We start from the raw sequence: 20,689 nt of genomic DNA, 5'->3' as shown, positions 1-20,689 counted from the left end.
ACACTGGGCCCTGCCGCCCACACACCGCTACGCTTCGGGACGCCCACTCCCTCCCTGTGGCTGGCTCCTTCCCATCCCTCCCACTACCCACTCCACCGTACAATTGCTTCCTCGTGGTTCTCCCTGCCCTTTGCTGACAGGTCTACCCACCGGCCGAGTGGGAGAGATCAGGTATGCTCGTTCCCCTTAGGGCCTGCTTATCAGGCTCTCAAAAAGGATTTGGGGAAGGAACTGAGTGGGGGAATTCAACATGCCAGTTTCATTGAGTTATCTTCAGGACTTTCACAGGAAGGACTCATCTTGGAAGGCAACAGAAAGGAAACTGGACGACAGAGGACGCAAGACCATCTGTTAAATCTCAGGTCAGAAACACTAAGAATTGTAGGTGTCTACCCATCCCCCAGAGTCTGGCACTTCAGGTAGAGGCCGATGGCACTGCTGGCAAGATGAACAGTGTTGCTCTATTTGGAAGTGGGGCCAGGTGACCTCCAGTCCCGCGGCTGTCCGAGGCTGTTCTCTGGTTCCCATGGATTCCACAGAGATCACAGGCAGCAGCTGCCAACTGAATGTCCAGGAAGAGCCAAACCGATTTTGCTTCTACACATCCACAAACAGGTCAGCTCTTCTAGCCTGATCTACCTCCTACCAACGGTGGAAGGCGGACTTCAGGGGAAGTCCAGGAAAGCCTGCATTATGCTATTAGGACAGGATTCAGAACAACAGAGACCAGTATTGAGATTTGACTTCATTTTATTAAAAATTAAAACCACAACAAAAATTGAATGTATGAACAATGAGAATGGGGAATCGGTCAGGTAGGAGAGAGCAGACTAACAGTAATGGTGATGGATGGTCCCACTAGGGGACAACGGGGCTGTGTGGACAGGCTGCGCTCCCTTCCGCCCAGGCGTTTACTCACAGAGCCTAGAGAAACCTGCAGGACAGAGCTCAGAAACACTCCAAATACCCTGACCTTGTTCTTCCGCCGAAGCGGCAGAAGCAGGCAACACACAAAGTCACACCAAGAGGGCAACAGTTCTCCCAACACCCTTATGTGCTTGGTTACCTAAACAGACTGGGTATCCTCAACACGGGATGCCAACCCCAGGAAGAAGAGGGGACAAGCATCCCACAGGTGGCGGCTGCCAAAAGAGAAACACCAGCAAAGTGGGCCCACCCAACATGGTGGTGCGAGATGCTCAAAGTGGAGCCAAGGAAATGAACACCACCACTCCCGGCCCCAGCCGCAGCCAGGACACCGTGGGGCAAGCCAGATGGTTCAGATGCGAGCCCTGGCTGCACACTTGGCGTGCCTCAGCGGTTCCATTTTGCGTCCCTGAAGCTAGAACAGCATCTGACTCCCCAGCTGGAATCCCGGCGAGCTACTGGGACTGGCCGGCCCGGCCTCAGAACTGCTGCAGGATCATTTTCCGCCTCAAGTCGTGGCTGAACTTGTTCATCCTGAAGAGCTCGCTGTCGTAAAAGGCAGAGAGGTTGTGGATGTTGATCTGACGAGCCTAAAATGGGAAACGTCAAGTGAGTCCCCTGAGTGGGCTGCCGCACATCCAGAGTCCTGGGCCCAGGGCACTGAGGCAGTTTGTGTGGACGCAGGCATAACGCAGAGCAGAGACTCGCTGAGTAGGGGTCTGGAGCTAGATGCAGGGCTGAAATCTTGGCTCCCAACCACCTGTGAACTTGGGCAAGCTACTTAGTTGCCCTGTGCCTGTCTCCCCTGTAAAGTGGGCTGATGGGAACAGGCCTGCTCCTCTGGCTGCTGCCAGCCCATTATGAACACTCAATGAGTGGCTCTTCTGCAAGGCCATCCACATAATGACCAGCAAGGGCTTTCAGCCCCACCCCCCCATGACGGACAGCTCCCCAGGTGGCAGACCCCCGCCTCCCCTCCCCTCCCTGCCCATACCTTGTCCACCAAGTCCTTCTCAGGAACTTCGATGGTGTCCTGCTGGGCCCCAAAGCGGTTACGTTGGTATGTCACCTGCTCTGCCACTAACTGCTTCAAGATGAAGAGCAGCAGCTCATTGTTATCACGCCGGAAGGAAAGGTAGCGGGCGAACGTCTGCAGGGAGAACAGCAAGAGTCAAATGACAGGCCTCCCCGCCAGGCCCCCAGAGTACCACAGGACGGCCAGCGCCCATTTCTGCTATGCTCCCATCGCCACCTGCCAGAGCAGCCAGGTCGGGGATGGGGTGGCCAGGCGGATGGCAAAGCCCGGCGTGCAGGCCGGAGTCTCGAGGCACCCAGCTGTGGCCTCCTGTGCTAGGCCCTGAGCCTCGGCTCACACACACCTTCCGCATGCTGCGCATGACGCTGAACTTCTGCGTGTCGATGAAGCTCTCCAGCATCACGCGGATGGCCATGTTGACGTCGTCTTCTATCACATAGTCACGCAGGTGGATTCGCGCGTGGGCCTCCGCCATGCGGATCATGGACTCGATGTGCCGCACCGTGATGGGGATGCTGCCTGTTGCCTGGAGGGAAGGACGCGTCAGGCTCTCTCAGCCAGGAGAGGCAAGGAACAAGAGATGCCTCACTGCTGGCGGCTAGACAGGGAGGCCCACCCAGCAGTCCCACTGCAGCAGCACTCATGGAACCACGGGGTGAGCTCACACTTCCCGGTCCCCCTCCAAGGGGGAAGGTGCTAGTGGCCTGCCCTCCCGCGCCTGTACGCTCTTCTCCCCCATCACTGGTGTGCAGGCCAGAGCGGGTTCCCTCTGTGGCCAGTGGCACTCAGTACTGTCAGAAACTAAGTACTGTGCCCTCCAGTACAACATTGAGAAAAGCAAGTTATTTCTATGCAAACTAAGTTGAATGCTTTGAAAGGCCTAATAAAGTTAAAAGGTTAAAAAACAAGTTACTCTTATTAGGTGGGGAGATTACGGGGCCTGCAAGTATGCTACATCTCAGCGCCTGCCTGCTACCGTCACATTCCCACTCCACCCAGTGGAAAGAACCAAACTAGCCCAGACCACGTGATCATGGGGATTTAGGCAGAGTCAATAAGGATGTTAATCCGTGGCCCATCAAAAGACCTCTGCCTCAGGAGAGACAAATGCATGCACACTTAAGTAAGCTCCGCCTAGGAAAGGGCCAAGGCACATGCGCAGCATGTTCCTTGGGGCCGTCCTCCTCCAGCACCTCCTGACTGACCACATGGACGAGGCAGCTTCCGTGTGCCCCCTGGCACCCCACCCAGTCCTCTGGCCGCCCCTGGGCCCTCACCATGGACTCTTTCCTCAGGTCACTATACATCTTGGCCACCTTGTCCTGGTCCATCTGGTTGAGCTTGGGGTGGACCTTCTCCTTGGCATAGATGACATACTTCTTCAGCACTTCCTGTGGCAGGGGTTCCACACCATACGTGTTGGGCATGGCAGGCTCCGGGGCTCCTCTGCGGCCCGGCGCCCCCTCCTCCTGGTTGCTGGGGTGGTGTCTGATGTGGCTGCCAACCACAAAACGGGCCAGCATCTCGTCCTAAGATAACACAGGTGAGGGCAGGTCGTGGGGTGAGTCTCGTGACCCAGCGGGTACCTGAAAGCTGTATGTGCTTGAGAATGACATTCTCTTAATACATATCCTATGCCTACCAGGTGCTAGGGGTAAAAGAGGACCGTGACGAAGCCCCCAGGGAGCTCACCTCCTAGGGAGGGGACAGGAGACACACAGTTCTTAAAATAACGGCAGAAAGTAAGATCTGCTACGGAGAGAAACAGGGCAGAGGAGACCCTCCAGCTGGCTGCCAGAGCCTCAGTCACACGAGAGTCTTCGAGAAGGGAATGCCAGGGCGAGAAGAGAGCAAGCCTGGCACCTCTGAGGGGAACAGAGGGTGGGGTGTGTGAAGGGAGCAGAAGGATGAGCACAGAGGTCCTACAGGCCGGCAGCCACAGCAGGGGTGGCAGATTCTCTGCTGGTCACGGCAGAAAGCTGCTGGCAGGTTTTTGAAAGGAGACCCGTGATCTGACTTCGGCTTTCAAAAGATGAGCTGGCCTCTAGGTGGAGAAGCCTAAGCGGGCTGAGTGCAAAGGCCCAACACGAATCACCAGATGCTGTAGCACCGCTGACTTGGGTTGTAGCAGAGAAGCAGAAAAGAAGCAGGTGGCCACAGGCGGCAGGGCCAACAGGATGAGGGGGCCGAGTGTGTACCATGCTAGGTGTGTGGCCAGGGCGGACTGGGAAGGAAAGAGAAATCAAGGACCTGTGGGCCCAAGAAGAAGAATAGAAACTACTGCATGCTGTGCGGTGCCCCTTCCCCGCATCGGGCACACCACAGCCCCCGAGCTGCACTCGGCGTCCCGGAGACTTGGCGCACAGAGCCCAGGGCACGGACTGTGTACCTGGACTGGGTCCACCGTGTCCCTCACCACACACAGGATGTCGAAGCGGGAAATGATGGGCTCTGTGAGGTCTACGTTTTCTGAGAAGGTGAGCGAGGGGTCATAGCGGCCTCCTGTAACACAAAGGGGTCTCTCCATCAGGGCTCCTGCACCCCAGATGCTCCCCTCTTCACTGTGGAAAGTTCTTTCCAGCCCCACTTTGCTTCAGGGACAAAAGGGGAAAACGATTCTGGAAAAGGAACCAGGAGAGAACGGACACTCAGCCACTTAGCACAAGACAGAGAAAAGGGCTTTTCCCAGGAAACTGCCTGAAAATGGCCTTTACACAGAACACTTAACAGTCTCCCAGCAGGAAAAACCATGAGGAAGGTGGGCGAGGGTACCTGGGCTCTTCACTGCGGGCTGGCTGACACCAACAGTCAACTCAGCCCCAGCTCAGACAATGCATTAGATCCTTCTCCATTCTCTGAGGACTATGGCCAAGTGTGGTTCTGAGGATACAGCTCAACACAAAGCCCTGGAGTCCCAAGTCTAGCTTCCATTCTCCCAGGCCAGAAATGGAGGAGAGGAAGGCATTCTGTTGCTCGCTTCCCTCTTCAACCCTGTGCCTGGCTGAGGGGTGCCCTGGGCTCCTGACTCCTGAGCGTGGGATCCCTCTGTGTGCTGTCCCCCAGGGGCTGTGGCACCCGGCATACCTATGGGGTTGGCGGCGGCGATGACAGTGCAGCGAGCCTGCAGGGAGGTAACGATGCCGGCCTTGGAGATGGAGATGCTCTGCTGCTCCATGGCCTCGTGGATGCTGGTTCTGTCCTGGTCATTCATCTGCAGGAAACCCCAACGCAGGAGTCTTGCCCTGACTGCCCTCTCGGATGAGGTCCCAACGCTCCTCATTAGCTAACACTGGCTCCCCCACGAGGGCTAAGCCAGCCACCCTGCATCGCAGCAGCAGCATGGCCCAGGGGCCCACCTTGTCAAACTCATCGATGAGACACACCCCTCGGTCGGCCAGAACCAGGGCTCCAGCCTCTAAGGTCCACTCCCTGCTCACAGGGTGCCGCTGGACGTATGCCGTGAGGCCCACCGCGGACGCCCCCTGGCCGGTGGTGAAGATGGCGCGGCTGGACACCTTCTCGATGTACTTGAGGAACTGAGACTTGGCCGTGCCCGGATCGCCACACAAGAGCACATTGATGTCCCCTCGCACCTTGTGCTTGCCACCTGGAGTAGGTTGGGACGGCAGTGGGCGGGAGGGGCAAAAGGGAGGCACTGCTGGATTACCTCCAGTTTCTCAGCCTGCTTATTCCAAATGGCAAAGCAATACTCTTTCTAGAAAGGGATGTAATACCCTGGGACCAGCAGTTCCCACTTCTGAGCGCTGACCCCAGAGAAACAGGTATACAAGGATGCTTGTATAAAGATGTGCTTTGTGAGTGTAAAAACCGGAGGTAAACCTTCTCCAACTAGAAGGGCCAAATGCACTACACTGTGTGGACCATGACACAGTAACTTAGGAGGACTTTGTTCTGTATGTGCCAACAAGAAAAGGTGCCTCAGGTGCAGGAAATACTGCTTGTCAACAGAAACATGCATAGGTAACAAAATCCCATTTTCTGTGTAAACACAAATCTGTGAGCGTCCACATACAGGTCAGCTATGCACACACCACGCTGGTCAGAAAAGTGGGCTTCAGGGAGGGGGCCAGGATTAGACAGGCTGGTCAATGGTGCCTCCAGCCTTTCTGTGACTTCTAACAATTTAAGAGGATGTAACATAAATATACCTTCATGTATCATTTTTATAGTTAAACAGTCCAAGATGCCACACCCATGGGTTATGCCCCCCACCAATGACTGAGCCACACATCGGTCATCGGTCAACATGCTGGTTCTCCCCGGCCCCAAACTTTTCAGTGCAGAGCCACCTTGTCTGACACCCCAAATGCTGGCTCCCACTGAAATGCCTGCAGAGGAAAGGAGATGGTGCCCAGCGCTGCTCACCTGGGTTTTTGGGCTCCCCTCCAAACAGAGCCAGTGCCAGGCCTCTCTTGATGCCTTCGTGCCCGTAGATGGAAGGTGCAATACTGGCAAAGATCTGAAAGAAGGCAGGATAAGCCAGTGGGGATGGGAACCTCGGCCCCTGGGTCTGGCCAACGTGACATACTCAGCAGGTCACCCTGGGCTCTGGCCTCACGGAATGGGGACATCTCCAGCCCGCGCCACAGCTGCTGCAGGTCTCCCAGCCCTGGCGCCAACAGGCCCTCCCCCTGCTCGCTGGCTCTGGGCCTCCAACTAGTTGGTTCTTCCTGAGAACCACAGAACTTTACAGCTTAACAGGACCTTGGTCTGACCCCCTCTGCCCTGTTTCAGAAAGGATTCCCCAAGGTTGCAGAGCAAGAGTGGAGAGGAGGCAAGACCCAGGCCCATGAGACAGGGCACCGTGTGAGCAGAGGGTGGGCTCTGACAACACGAAGGCAGGAGGGGGCCCTCACGCGGGCCGGGCCTGCCTCAGCTTCAGTTTCCTCAAATGGGAGAGAGAGAGGACACTACTCCTTTCCCAGGAGTGTGTGAGCGCTACGCTAGAGGTTTATAAAATGCCTGGCTGGACTGTGACAGCAAAAAATGATATGGAGCATCTGGGAGATGGGTCCACCAGGAAGTCGTGGAACAGTTCTCCATTTCTGTGCGTGTGGGTGTCAGGGAGGGAAGGGGAGAATCTCTTAAAAATCTGCACGAATTTTAAAGATAAAGCAAGAGATATCAAATAAATGTCTTGCTGGTAGGAAGCAGCTTCCACCTCTACCTGCAGCATCGATGTGCTTTCTGCCCTGTGCACACATGAACCCCTCTCTTTGCACGTTGGAGCCGGGTGGGGTGGAAGCACCAGGCCCCAGGGGAATGGGGCACCGAGAGTGTTACAGACCTGCGCCCACTAAGCTGAGTCCAGCTCTCCTGCCTGCACCACCTGCCAGGCCAGAGAGTTGTTCCCTCTGGGATCCCAGGAAGAGTAAACTGGAACTCCAGGCGGGGGTCAGCAGTCTCTCCTGTGTATGGCCACACTCCACTGCCACCACAGTGGTGCCCCTGGAAATGACCCCTGCCATAATTTTTTTATAAGCAGCTAGGAGTGGAGGTCAGTTTCCACAACACGCACACCTTGACTAGCTCATTCCTTGGCTCTAAAATTTACTGCAAAACCCAGCCGAATGAGAGGCTGTACAGCATTAAGTGGCCAGCCCTGGTCCGGGCCTGGTGAATTGAGAGGACTATGTCTCTAAACACTTATTTCCCACTGAAACGAAGTCACACTTCCCACAGATTTTTTGGAGAAAGGGCCGATTCCAGGTGTGAGGCAGGAAGCACACAGGAGGAGCCTGCAGGATCTTACGCTAGTAAGCAAGCTGTCAGAGACGACTGGGACCTGTCAACAGGATGCAGGAGCTAATGGGAATAGGCTCACCTGGCAAAAAATGGGACACTCGGATCACCACCTGGATGCTAAGTGTAGCTCCGAAACCTCAATGAGTCCATTAATTTGTGGGGACACTGGTCACCCTGGGAGGTGAACCATTTGTTACTCTGAATCAGTTCATTATTTCAAAATTCATAAAGGGAAATAACAAAGTATTTATTTTGGTTTGCCTATAGGAGCTCAGCCTAACATCACAGAGACAAGCAGATGGGGTCTGCTTCCTCGTTGAAGTCCACCCTGAAGTACCCTGCCACAGTCTCAACCCAAAAAGGAAAAGCAGCGCCCAACAGAAAAAGGCCCCGAGTCTGATGAAGCCTGCTTCTAAGGGCCGGTTTTCAGAAACAGGTGACAGAGGAATATGCTCAGCGAGGACATAATCAGCCGCTTCTCGACTCTGAAAACTCAGCAGGACAAACCACCCAGTTTCTTCCACAAAAAATCGCAACAGTCAACTAACCTAAAGATTACAAGACTCACAAGACAGATCAACAAACCACAACATGTGGGCCCACTTGGACACTGACTGCAAGTATTGTTATGGAAGAGAGAAAAAAGTTAAGATTTGCTCGGGGAACCGTGGACACTGGACAAATAGTTGATGTGACGGAGCTACTATGTGTGATGGTGGCGCTGTGGTTTGGTAAAGAGAGAGCCTTTTAGAGAGACATGCTGACACAGTTGCAGGTGAAATGCTATGTCTGGAATTTGCTTCAGAATGAGGGGCAGTGGGCATCAGTACTGAGGAAATGACTGGCTGTGGCTGACAAAGGGTTTACAGGGTGAAACTGGTGAAGGGTTTACAGGGGTTCATTAACTCCACGTGCACGTCTGAAAATCTTTAAGATAAGAAGTTTTACAGCGCGGGTCAGGACGTGGGCTATGGTGCTCCACAGAACTCGTAATCACCAAACACTCACACGTGCACCCTCCCAGCTGGGGCCACTGTGGGGCTAGGGAGCAGAGCGTAGCCACATGGAGCAGGGACTGAAGCCAGCCCGCCCATGTGACGACACCATCTCTGCCACAGATTAGCTATGTGACATGGACAACTTAGGTAACCCCTCACGCCTCAACTGATTCATTGATAAGGGACACAGGTGACACCTTCTTGCAGGATCACTACATGGAGGTTACCTTGACAGGGCCAAGTGAGCTGTTCATGCTCAGGGCACGAACTGACTCTCATTAAACCCTTTTCTGTCAGGTGTGTTGGGAAAGACAGCCTGCCTCTGATCTCACATCCTCCCCACATCCTGTGGGCGTGCCAAGACTGCCTGGCCCTGGCTTCTCTGACCCAGACTGCTGCCCAGGGCTGTTTTCACAGCAAGCTCCTTGCCCATTGAGATAACCTCTCCGTCCAGGACAGAGGGCAGCAGGCCCACCCCCTGCCTGCCATGCAGTGCAGCTTCCCAGGCTCGGTTCTCCCATAAAGCAATGGCTGCACCCAACGGGCCTCCCTGTGGGGCTGGAGGACAAGGAGCTACCACGCCGACGCCTATGGGGTTGCTAGGCCCCGTCGCTGACCCAGTTACACCCACAGGCCAGGTTAGTGGCCGCGGAAAGGGTAAAGTCAAACCCAGACCTGCGGGGTGATAACCCAGGCAGTCTTCCACTGAAATAGCGTAACTACCCTGGTTCCTCCAGGTCACAGAGGAGGAAAATCACCAAGCCTCAGGTCAAATAATTTTCTCCTAAATGACAGAGGCAGGACCCAGCCCGATTCCTCTGCATTGGAGCCTCACACTCTTCATTCTGTGTGTGCACTGCCCATCAGTGCTTGGGAGGCCCACCCACACACAGCGCCACGCAGCCACTGTGAGCACCACACAATGCCCAAGAGATACCTAGTGTGCCAGCCCAAAGCTATTTTTATCCTCCTTTGGTTCTCTACGCTTTTCACATATGCTGTCCTGGGTGCTCCATCCAGTTTTTGTACAAAGAGCTTAAGTTTTGTTAACAACCTGAAATAATGACAGCTGGGCACTCTACCTGCTGAGCATTCACGTGTGTTCACCTATTTCATCCCTATCATAGCTCTGCGAGCACATACTTTCATCGTCTCCTTACTGAAAGGGACAGTTCATCTGATGATACAAAGGATTAGGCCAGAATCCAAACCTAGGAAGTCTGGCTTCAGACTGCATGACTCTCCTGTCAGTTCTTTAAAATCAAAGGGTGAGGTGTGACACACATCCTATGAGGGACCAGGGCCCACGAAGTCAAATGCCCACAGAAGGCAGACCAGGCTGCCAACTTGAGGTAAGCATGCTGGAGTGAATAGGGCAGTGAGTGGGTGGCTGGGGTGACCAGGAGGGGGCACGCCTTGTCCCAAAGGGCAGCAGCCACAGCCCCGGTGGTGCTAGAAACACATAACCAGTACCGAGGGACACCTGGATTGGCAAAACCCTGGATGTCCAGATTTTTACATGAAATCTCCTGATTTCTAAAGGATAATTAATTCAAAAAGAAAAGAAAGTCACAAACCAACTGAACAAAACCTGTTAGGAGGCTGGATGTGGCCCACGGGCCACTACTTCACAAGCCTCGGGCTTGAATAGTTCAAAAAAGTCTGATCATTTCTGGATCTTGTCTGTCATCTCTCTGATTTGTCCCTGAATTTGCTGACTGTGCCTTCTATATCTCTGTCCAAGTTGTTGGTAGAGTATGTACCCTGACAGTGGAGGAAGGATGAATGCCAGTGCAAATCAACCCTCCCTGCTGTCACCCAGTCCTCCTTCCCTCCAGGGCTCAGAAAGGTGCCATGCAGAGTTATCATCCTCTTCTACCCAGGGAACCACTGTGTGAGTATGTGGAGAGATACGTGAAATTGGACAGTCAGCACCATGCTATCGGCATGTGTCTGCCTGGGGTTGTCGGCTAGATGAACAGGGGAGAAAAGCAGACAAAAGTAGCAGGAACGAAGGCACAGAAGCATGGCAGAGCCTTCCACGTTTAGGCAACAGTGAGTAGCTCTGGAAGTCTGGGGCACAGGCACACATGGCCTTGTCTGACACCCTGGGTAACGTCCAGACCCCCTGTGTCTGCTCCCCTCTTGTCTCCAGATTTCCCAGTCTCCTCAACCCACAGAGTGGGAATCAGTGGCTGAAAGTCCAAGCAGAGGAAGGAGGGCATTAGCAGTGTGTCCTAGAAGCATGCCGCTCTTCAGCATGTCAGGTCCTGTGCACACACTGATGTACGCACAGGGCACAGGCGGGGTGGAGTCTACCATCCCTGGAGAAACCAGCTCAAATCCTCCACTGAGACTGAAGAAGTGTCCTTCACGTTAGCATGAATTTTCTTCTGGGAGTGGTAAGTGCAGAAAAGTGGGTAGCAAAGAATCACTTTTTTTCCCATGTTACTCATGTCATGAAAAGACCCTATTTGCTTTCTTATGACCGGGAACCCTGATAAAATGGGCCCCGAGAGGACCAGGACTATATCTGACTTCTTAACAAGCTCCCAGAATGTGGTCCCAGAAGGTGTTCAAGGACCTAGTTCTTTAGTTTGGTAGGACTGAAGTTCTTGTCTCCCAGTGTTGGGGAGACCCCCGCCTCTCCCGCGAACACCCCCAAATCTGTGGCACACTAACACAAAGGGAGCCCAGGGAGACGTGACAGGTGAGTGTGTCAGACATGGCCCTGCCCTCGGGGAGTTCACAGACCACAAAGGGCAGGATGCCATTCGCTCAACAAGCCAACCAGAATGTGAACTGACCCCTGTAAACAGAGGGCCTGGCTCTCCAGCAGCAGAAGAGCAGGGGCAAGAGGGCTCCATGGTTGTGCATGAAGAAAACACAGGGAGGGCTGAGGAAGAGGAGGAAGGAAGGGAGGAAGAGCAGGAGGACCATGAACTTTAGAACCCTTAGCAACCTGGGAGTTGATGCACCCGAGTGCCTGAATAGACATTTGTCATTTGTATTTCTGCAACGTAAACCCCCATCTCTCCAACCTTCAGGAAAAGGTCTACAATTAAAAACCAAACCGAAGCATATTGGGGAGATATTCTCCCCAGAGACTGTTGGTAGCAGTCACCCTAGGGACACCCACTTGAGGTGAGTTTTCCCACTGCAATGCCTCCCTTCCCACTCCGAGCCCGGGCGTGAGAGGACCTCGACTCCTTAGCAGAGCCCTGTCCTAACTGGGTGGGGATACGGGTCAGAGAGCTTGATCCCTGATGCCCCATTCGCGCTGCTCTCTGCAGTACAGGGCTCCTGTCAGGGCAAGTTTACAGGGCTGATGCTGGGAAGGAAAAGAGTAGGAAGGGGCCCAGGAGCCAGGTATCAGGACAGAGGTCTCAGGGGCAGCCTGGAGCAGCAGCCAACCCCAGGTGCCCACCACCACCCCCTCCTCCTGGGAGACCACCTGCCTTCTCGCCGATCTGCTGGTCTTTGGAGAGGCTGGTGATCATCTTCACGTCCTCGTCGGTCAGCTCCCCCACGGCCACCTTGTTGTCCTTCTTGGCCACGTGGTTGGCTAGGATGACGGTGGCAAAGATGGGGAAGCCATTGGCAGTGTTGAGGGAGCCATCATAGTTGTTGTGGTAGATGCCGGTCAGCTCCTGGGCAGGGGGCACCATGCGGTCAGAAGGGCCAACCTGGGCAGCTGCGGGAGCCAGGCCCGCCTCCACACTGGCCTCACCCAAGTCCTCCACGCCACAGGCACCAGGATGGGAAACTCAGCACAATGCAAAAGCAAAACTACTCTTCAACCCGACATTCCAACTGGCCGGCTCATTCTGAGGAGGGAAGCTCTTCAACCAGGGACAAAGAACTGACCTCAGCCTGGTTCCCATGGGCCCTCTCCCCACCACAAAGGCCCACGCCGATTTCCTCGGCAGCCTGGCTCCCTCCCAGCCCGCTCCTGCCACCTACTATCTCATCTCCTGGCTTGCAGCTGTCCACCAGGTCGGCGAGGAGAATAGCATCCTTGGAGCGGGGCAGCCGGCCGGCCGCCACTTTGCCGGGACTCTCCTGGATTCGGATGCGCTGGTAGTTCTGATAGACGGTCTGCGTGGGACAAACAGAAGGGCACAGGGGCCGTCCCCGCGCGGCAGAGACTCTGCTTATTCTATCACCTGACCTTGGTCATGGCCCTGAGAACCAGCAGCGTTATTTCCACCTCCTGGCTAGGAAACGGAGCCAGACAGCACTGTGGCTAGCACATCAGTGGACCGTCCCTGCCCCTGCCTCCACCCCTCTGGATGTCTCCTGACTGCTCACGATCGAGCACCTGTTAGAGGCCCGATGGCTGAGTCCTCGTGTTTATGGGTGCTGGAGCCAGGCTGCGTGGGTTCAGATCCTGGCTCTGTGGCTTGAGCTGTGTGACTCTAGGCAAGTGACCTCCTCTCCGCAGGCGTGTCCTGAAGAACAGGGACACTAACACTGCAAATCCAACCTCACGGTGAGGACAAAATCGTGTCACTCCTAAAAGACACTTAAACCAATGCCCAAGAAATATGAGCTACACTAAGTGGGGGCTCTTATTGTCAAGTCACCTGCCAGCATTGTGGTGTATAATGTGACATCTACTATTTCACTTACTGTCTAGAAAAGAAGCCACAGAATACAGCCCTTAAAAGCACATGCTCTGGATCCAAACACCTGAGTTCTTTCTTATCCTTTGGGCCACTTCCTGCTGGGTGACCTCAGCCAGTTTATTCCATTGGCAAAACGGGGTAACAGCACCCACCTTACAGGATGTGATAACGACTACACCACATATCACCTACCCACCACTAGGCACCCAGAGAATATTCCAGAAATTTCAGCTACGCTTTTGGATCCTCTACTAGTTACTGTCCAGGTACTTCAGAAACTGAGCTTGCAACTCTGCTCTTGTGCAACAAACTTCTGTGAAGGTGGACCCCATAGAGGAGGGCAAGTGAGACAGCGTCGGGGAAAACCCTGGACAAAGCGCGGGCTCAGCTCAAGTCCAGCCGTACAGCTGTCCCCCCCAAGCAAGATGCACTTGACCTTTTAAAGAAAACAGGTCTTTGGCTGTGGGCTGCCACAAGCATAATCTCCCAGGCACTCCCTGGCAAGGCGGCTCCAGCTCGGGCCCTTCTCGGAAGTGTACAGCAGTGAGAGCTGGGCCACCAACACTCACAGCAAGGCAGTGAATGGAGTCTGGGTGTCCATCACCCATCCTGTGATGACCCCTGCCCCCCAGCCATACAGGTGAGGTCACTCAAGCATAAAGGCACCTCTGATGTGCCCAAGTCCCAAAGCCCAGAGGCTTTTGGCAGGATGCCCTGAATACAGCACAGTGTTTGAGGTGGTTACAATCCAGGGGCCCCCAAGGAAAGGCCCACAGAAAGGAAGGTACCAGAAAGTGTCAAGAGGCAGTCTGGATGGGGCTGCAGCGCCCCATGTCAGTGATGCACTGGAAAGCAGGTGCCCCGCTAAGGGGGCAGCCGGCAAAAAGGGGGCCCATTTGTCAGGCCGCACCATTCTCTGAGAAAAGCCGTAAGCTTTGACATTTTAACTAAGTTGTCTGGCTTCTAAATATTGGCTTGAATTCTTGAAAACACCATGGGAACCAAACCAAACAGGCTGGCAAGACAGATCTGGTTCCCTCAGGCTGGTTCCGATGGCAGGGAACGCAATTCTATACTGCCTAAAGCCACCCTGGCTGGTCCTCAGAAGAGCTATGGGGTGGGCAGGCCCTGCGCACTTGCCCACGGAAGGACAGTCAGGAGCAGGCTCTCACCTCTTCCATGTTGACTTCGAAGGGGCCAGCTGACTGGCACTCGGGGCAGGAGCCCGGCTTCACCTCCTGATTCTGGGACTGACAGAAAGGCCCCAGCACGAAGCTACATTTGTTGCAGTTGTATTTGACCAGGCTGAGCTGCGGCAGGACGCCCGTGCAGCTGGTCACCACCCCACTGGTGCGGATCAGCTGGTTCAGATGCAGCTGCCTGCAGGGACCAGGGGATGTCAGGGGCCCAGAGCCCTGACGCCTGACCCATGCCCTCTGTACAGGTCAGGGCATTCCAACACACAATCCCCCAAATCCAGGGCCCAGCCACCACCAGATCCATCCCATCACAGCCCTGTGCAAGCCAGAACTCAGGGGGCGAGGATGCTCCATAGCCACAGCCCGCCCACCCCACCACCGCCCTCAGCTCACCTCAGCGAGCGCAGCTCCTCCACCAGGGGCAGGTGCGAGATGCGCACGTGGATGTGGTCAGTGATGCGGTCGTACTTGGGATACATGGCCAGCACGACCTCCAGGGCAGCCTCATCGAAGATCTGAAGCAGCTCGGCCGGTGCCTCTGGCAGGAAGTAGGCCAGGACATGCTCCCTGGCCGCCAGGTCCTCGTAGTTCACCACCAGGCTCTCCCGGTTCTCTAGGGGCAGGTGAGATGGGAAGAGAGACCAAGTACTGAGCTTGGCTGGGGCCAAAGGAGGCGATTTCCATCTTACCACATGAGGAGGCAGGTCTGCCCACCCAAATACTTGACTTTGAGCTGGAAAGCCCAGATCTCACTTCTAGGTCCACCTTGCTTTAGCCAAGTGACTTAGTAAGTGATAGATCTTGAGACTCAACTTCCCAATCTGCAAAGTGGGGATGTCACCTGGTACATGAAATTGCTGGGGAAGTAAAATAATGCATGTAGGGGGCCCAATACAGCAGGCTGCAAACTCTAAATGCAGCCAAGGAAGAGAGAGGAAGGAACTTATGAGTCAACCGTGTCAAATATAAGACAGAGGGAATGGAGGGGATGGCAGGGAACCAAGATTTGCATGGCTCCTTTTAAAATTAATTCCTGTCCCACAGAAATGCTTCTACATTCTGATCAAAGTAGTAATCCAGATTTTTATGTAACCTGCCAAATTTTATTTTGCCAAAGAACACTTCTTGGCCAGATGTGGCCCCTGAACAGTCAGCTGGAGAATTCTAGGGCAATCATGCGCTGCTTTTTTTCGTATCTGCTTGCTTTTGTCTGAAGACAGACACCTCAGGCTTCAGGTCCAAGCTCCTGTCTATGAGGCAAGTCAAAAAATCCCCTGCACTTTATGTCTCCACCAAACACGCTGCAGAAGCTGAGACCCGGGGCGCAGAAGCCACACCTTTGCACATGTCGCTGATGCGCTCCTTGAAAACGTTGTGGCCGTGGCCATCCACGTGGGTGCGCAGGAAGCTCTTGAAGCGGTGGTGAATCTCCAGCCGGGGGCCCGCCATGCTCACCCACTCGCGCACCGAATGGCCCTTGAGGTCCTCCAGGTTCTCGATGCTCTCGATCATCTCCTCGTCCTCCTCGCCGTCCTCGGTGGCCCGCTCCACCTGGCGGCGCTTCCGGGCAGGGCGCCCCTCGTCCTCCTCGTCGCTGTCTGGGGATGGAAGTGATGCCTTTGAGTGACGTCTTCCTGGGATGCTGGGAGCCAAGGCCAGCCCCTCGGGGGTGCAGACATCAGCACCTACCGTACAGGAGCCCGGGGCGCATGCGGCCCAGGCCCCGGCCAGCCTCCCGGTCCCGCTGCCGCATGACTCTCTCCGCCGCTTCCCTCTGACTGGCCGTCAGTTCCTCGACATCTTCATCGTCCAGGGCCAGTCCCTCGGCCTCGTAGGTGTCCAGCTCTGGGATGGCACGGTAGTCCCTGACAGAGCCCCCAAATGGACCCTGTTAGTACTAGAAAAAGCAAAACAACCCCCTCCACCCCCCTCCAGAAGGCTCAGGAGCCCTGGCCTGGGTAGGCCTGAGGAGGCTCCTGCCAGGAACATAAAAGGCTCAAAAAGGACCTGCAACAGACCAGCGAAGTGTGGCCTCTCCATGCAATGGAATGTCATTCAGTTTCCTAAAGGGTGGAAACATCTGACATGTGCTACAGCATGGAGGAACCTTGAGGACACTGTGCTCAGTGAAATGAGCCAGACACAGATGGATAAATACTGTGTAATTCAGTTTGGGAAGATGCAAAAGCTCTGGGTGGGTGGTGGGGATGGTCACAGAACAGGAACATACCTAATGCTGCTGAACTGGACACTTACGTTGGCTAGGATGGTCGATTTTATGTGAAGTGTATTTTACCACAATAAAAAAAGTGTGGGGGGGTGTTCTCCACACAGTGCTGAGCGAGCAATAAGAAAAAGGAATTTTGCCTTCAGGAGGAAGGCCTTCCAGAGAGCCACGCCCAGCTCCACGCAGGGAAGGGATGCTCCCTCCACCTTCTCCTTCAAGGCCGCCTCAACCCCCGGGGAGTCCCGGGAAGGCCTGCAGTTCACACCAGCCAAAGCAGCCTCTCTGAAGTGCCTGCCCACTGCCCTCTCAGCTACTCCAAGACCTTGAAGGACCCATTTTCCACAATGGCAGCACTCAGATATGTGAAGGGGAACAGTGCCTTAACAAGGAACCCACGGAGAGCAAAGCACCGCTTTCCTCCATGCGAGTCTGAGAGGCAGACATCACCCACGCCCCCGAAGGAGGAGGGAACTGAGGATTAGGCAGGAAAGGATTTTTGCCAGTGGCTGCTTGGCAGAGCTGGATGTCAAAATACAGTCCCACCACAAATGGCTGGCTTGTTCCCTGACATGGGCCTCTGCATGGCCTCCCTAAGACGGTCCTCTTGAATTCTCCCCCTTTTCTGGGTAACTGGCAATTAGGAGAACTGGTTATTTTTTTTTGCAGCAAACTCTGTCAAACTACACTCTCAGAAGAAGTAATCCCACCACTGATGCCAGAAACAGAACCCAGAGCCAGGTAAATTTCCGGGCTGGTCTGTTTCTGAATTCTTACATGTCCTCGGTGTAAAGGTATCTGTCTGACTCTCCTAGAATTTTAAGTCACATGAAATGCCCTCAGATTCTAACTGGTCCAGAAAATTTTTTTTTTTGACAAACTGGACTTCATCAAAATATAAAACTTTTGTGCCTCAAAAGACACCCCTGAAAATGAAAAATGAAAAAGATAAGCCACAGATTGAGGAGAAAATATCTGCAAATCATGTATCTGATAAAGGACTTGTACCCAGAATAAATTCTAAAAAGCTTTACTACTCAGTAATAAAAAGTTAAGTAATCCCATTATAGAACAGGCAAAGGATAGGAAGACATTTCTCCAAAGGTATCCAAGTGGTCAATAAGCACATGACAGGATGCTCCACATCATCAATCACCAGAGAAATGCAGGTCAAAACTCCCATGAGATGCCACCTCATGCCCATTAAGATGGCTACTATCAAAACCCAGAAAATAGGAAAGTGTAATATAATCAAAATTTATGAGAACGTGGAGAAATCGGAACCTTCATATGCCACTCATGGGAATGGGGCAGATGTTTTGGAAAATGGTCTGGTGGTTCCTGAAAAGATTAACCGTTGAGTAATCACATGATCCAGCAATTCCATCCCTAGATAAATGCCTAAGAGAACCGAAAACTTATGTTCATACAAAAATTTCACAGCATCATTATTCACGAGTCCAAAAGTGCACAGAACCCAAACGTTCCCAGCTGATAAATGGATAAATAAAATGTGGTCTATGTGTACAAAGCATATTACCTAGCCACAGAACAGAAGGAGCACCAGTACACACTATCACAGGAAGAAGCCCCTTGCAAAAGGCCATTCATTACATGATTCTGTTTATATGACATGGCCAGAACTGGCAAATTTAAAAGGAAAGATTATTGTAGGTAATGTAAGTAGACTGGTTGCCTAGGGGTGAGGAGGGGGATGGGAACTAGGATTAACTGTAAACAGGGGACCTAAAGGGGATGAATTTCCCAATAAGGAAATGTTCAGTTCCAGCCTGCGCATCTGCACAGTGCACAACAGGGAAGCCGCCCAGGGCTGATGTGTTCAAAGACTCCTTTTCTTCCAGTCTGGCATATACTGCACACACCCAGGCTCACCATCTAGGGTGCCAGCGCTTAAAGACCCGAATGGTCCAGGGTGCCCTTGAAAGCCCCTTGGACGGCTCACAGAGGGCACCCCACACACACACTGTGCACTGTGGGTTGGCCTCATACACACCAAGTTTGGCGGCACTCCTGAGTCAGAGTAAGGAAAGGCCCCAAAGGAGAATCTCCATGAGCTCGGGTGTTCACACAAGTCTACTAATACCCACAAAACCTGGTCAGAAATTCAGGGTGAGGCAGCAGCAGAAATCTAATCTTGCTCACTGCTAAGGTTCCCCACTGTCTTAGCCTTAAACCTCGATAACCTGTAATACAAGTTTGAATGTTTACAAGTAAGTGTGAAAGCATCTAACACAGGGTCTGGTACAGATTAGGCACAATAAACATTTGGTGATTTGAATCTAAATCTTGACTCCTTCCCACCCTATATCTTTGAAGTTTGTAGAAGAACACTCAGTTGCCTGCTTCCTGTCCTTCCCAGCTGGGATCCCTGATGTGGTCCACTAGATCAGAGCCCCTTGCACCCCTGGGGTGCACATCTCATGGAGCTGGGCTTATGCAGGCCCTAGGTTCTACTCTAAGACACAGCAAGTCATGTGGACCTACACTGTGGCTCCGTGAACATGCCTGCCTCTCCCCAGACCCTGCACCCAGGTGCGCTCAAACACTGATTCGTCTGCTTTCCTAGCACTCAAAAGAAGGCTGCTGGCTGGACACACAGTGGGCTCTCTGCAAAACTGTCTGTTGGGTGCAGGGCCTTGAATAAAAATACCTCTCCATGCCATCTCCGATAAGCTCCTCTCCATCCTCTTCCTCTTCCTCCAGGGGCCCCTCTGTGCCTAGTAGCCCCTCGGACTCATCCTCAAATGGCGGGAGGTCACGACCAGGGCTGGAGGTCAGGGCATCTGTGCGTCGTGAGTTCTGCCCAGGGCTGGAGGCGAGAGGATCATTGCTCCGCCGACGCTGGGCCGGGCTGGATGCACCGGTGAAGGACTCAGATGAATCCTGTGAGAGAAGTACACAAAAGTGAGGGCTGACTTGGCTTCCTCTAAGGTGACCATGACCCTGTTCTACACTCCAAATCCCTTCCAGTGTCAAGGCTTTGCACTTGCTGTTCCATCTGCATAGAATGCTCTGTGAGCCAGTGGCTTCCCAACAGACAGGCGCCAGCTCAAGTATCACTTCCTCAAACTCAGCTCACTCATCACCCTGTGCTCCTCCATGCCAAATCATTTACGTACTTGTTCATCATTTACTCCTCCCACTTAAGTATGAATTCCCACCCAGTTGAGCACCCACAACGTGTCAGTGACCAAGACATAAGAGATCTGGACTGGAATTTGCAGACTGGTGGAGGGAACAGACAATAAAAAACACAAGAAATATTACAATAAGAAGTGCACAAAGACATGAACTAGGCATAGTGAGGGCGCCCTAAACGCGTGTGTGGAGTGGAGTGGATAAACCAGTGACCGGGGCGGGCTGAGCCCCGCTTAGGCAACCCTGCGCTCCCAGGTTGGGGCAGGAGGCATCACCGGACAGCCTAGAGCGATGAGGGGCTCGCTGGCTTTGCAGACCCCTCAAGAGCAGAGTAAAGGAGAGAAATCTGCCCCAAACCAGACCCCACGGGCCCAAGCTCATCTGGAGGACCGATCCCGGGCGGGGCGGGGGCAGAGCGAGGGCCGGAGGACCAGAAGCGCGCACCTCCGCGGCCCTGTTCCCGGCGCACGCCTCAAGCCCTGCACACGAGCAGGCGCGGGGCCCATCCGCGTCCGCCCACCCCCACGTCTCCCGCCCGGCACACTCGTAAGCCCACGGGGACCCTCCGCACGCCCCGCAACCGCGCGCTCACCGCCATCGCAGCGCCGTGCGCCTCTCCGCTCCTCCAGAGCAAGCAGTTTTCGCGCGAAAAGTGGTTCACGTGACCTGCGTAAACCCGGGAAGCGCAGGAAAGAACATGGCGCCATGACGTAAGCGTCTAGTGTGTCAAGCTGGCGCTAGGGGGCGGGCCA

General features: G+C 54.1%; 1 protein-coding gene across 1 annotated transcript; it reads right to left on the bottom strand.

The window, feature by feature from the left end:
* Positions 1-732: 732 nt before the first annotated feature.
* On the bottom strand, positions 733-20,663 carry MCM2 (minichromosome maintenance complex component 2). Its single transcript, XM_036911588.2, has 16 exons — positions 20,530-20,663; positions 19,450-19,682; positions 16,244-16,419; positions 15,892-16,152; positions 14,948-15,167; positions 14,528-14,735; positions 12,691-12,825; positions 12,186-12,377; positions 6,350-6,443; positions 5,320-5,570; positions 5,048-5,174; positions 4,353-4,465; positions 3,241-3,492; positions 2,307-2,489; positions 1,922-2,077; positions 733-1,517 (listed from the first exon to the last, which is right to left on the bottom strand). Exons 1-16 carry the CDS (start codon positions 20,533-20,535, stop codon positions 1,407-1,409), a joined length of 2,718 nt encoding a protein of 905 aa, XP_036767483.2. The 5' UTR covers positions 20,536-20,663; the 3' UTR covers positions 733-1,406.
* Between the last annotated feature and the right edge of the window lie 26 nt (positions 20,664-20,689).

This window comes from Manis pentadactyla, chromosome 1 (genome assembly GCF_030020395.1).
Source record: "Manis pentadactyla isolate mManPen7 chromosome 1, mManPen7.hap1, whole genome shotgun sequence".
Classification (NCBI taxonomy): domain Eukaryota; kingdom Metazoa; phylum Chordata; class Mammalia; order Pholidota; family Manidae; genus Manis; species Manis pentadactyla.
The sequence above is the reverse complement of the archived record's forward strand: the minus strand, read 5'-3'. Positions and strand labels throughout refer to the sequence as shown.

What these genes read in the sequence shown, in the direction of transcription:
- MCM2 (XM_036911588.2), bottom strand. An exon ending in GCAAGCCAGGAGATGAGATA is followed by an intron (nt 12,378 to 12,690) that starts GTAGGTGGCAGG and finishes CCCCCTGCCCAG; the next exon opens with GAGCTGACCGGCATCTACCA. An exon ending in TCATCGATGAGTTTGACAAG is followed by an intron (nt 5,175 to 5,319) that starts GTGGGCCCCTGG and finishes GGTTTCCTGCAG; the next exon opens with ATGAATGACCAGGACAGAAC.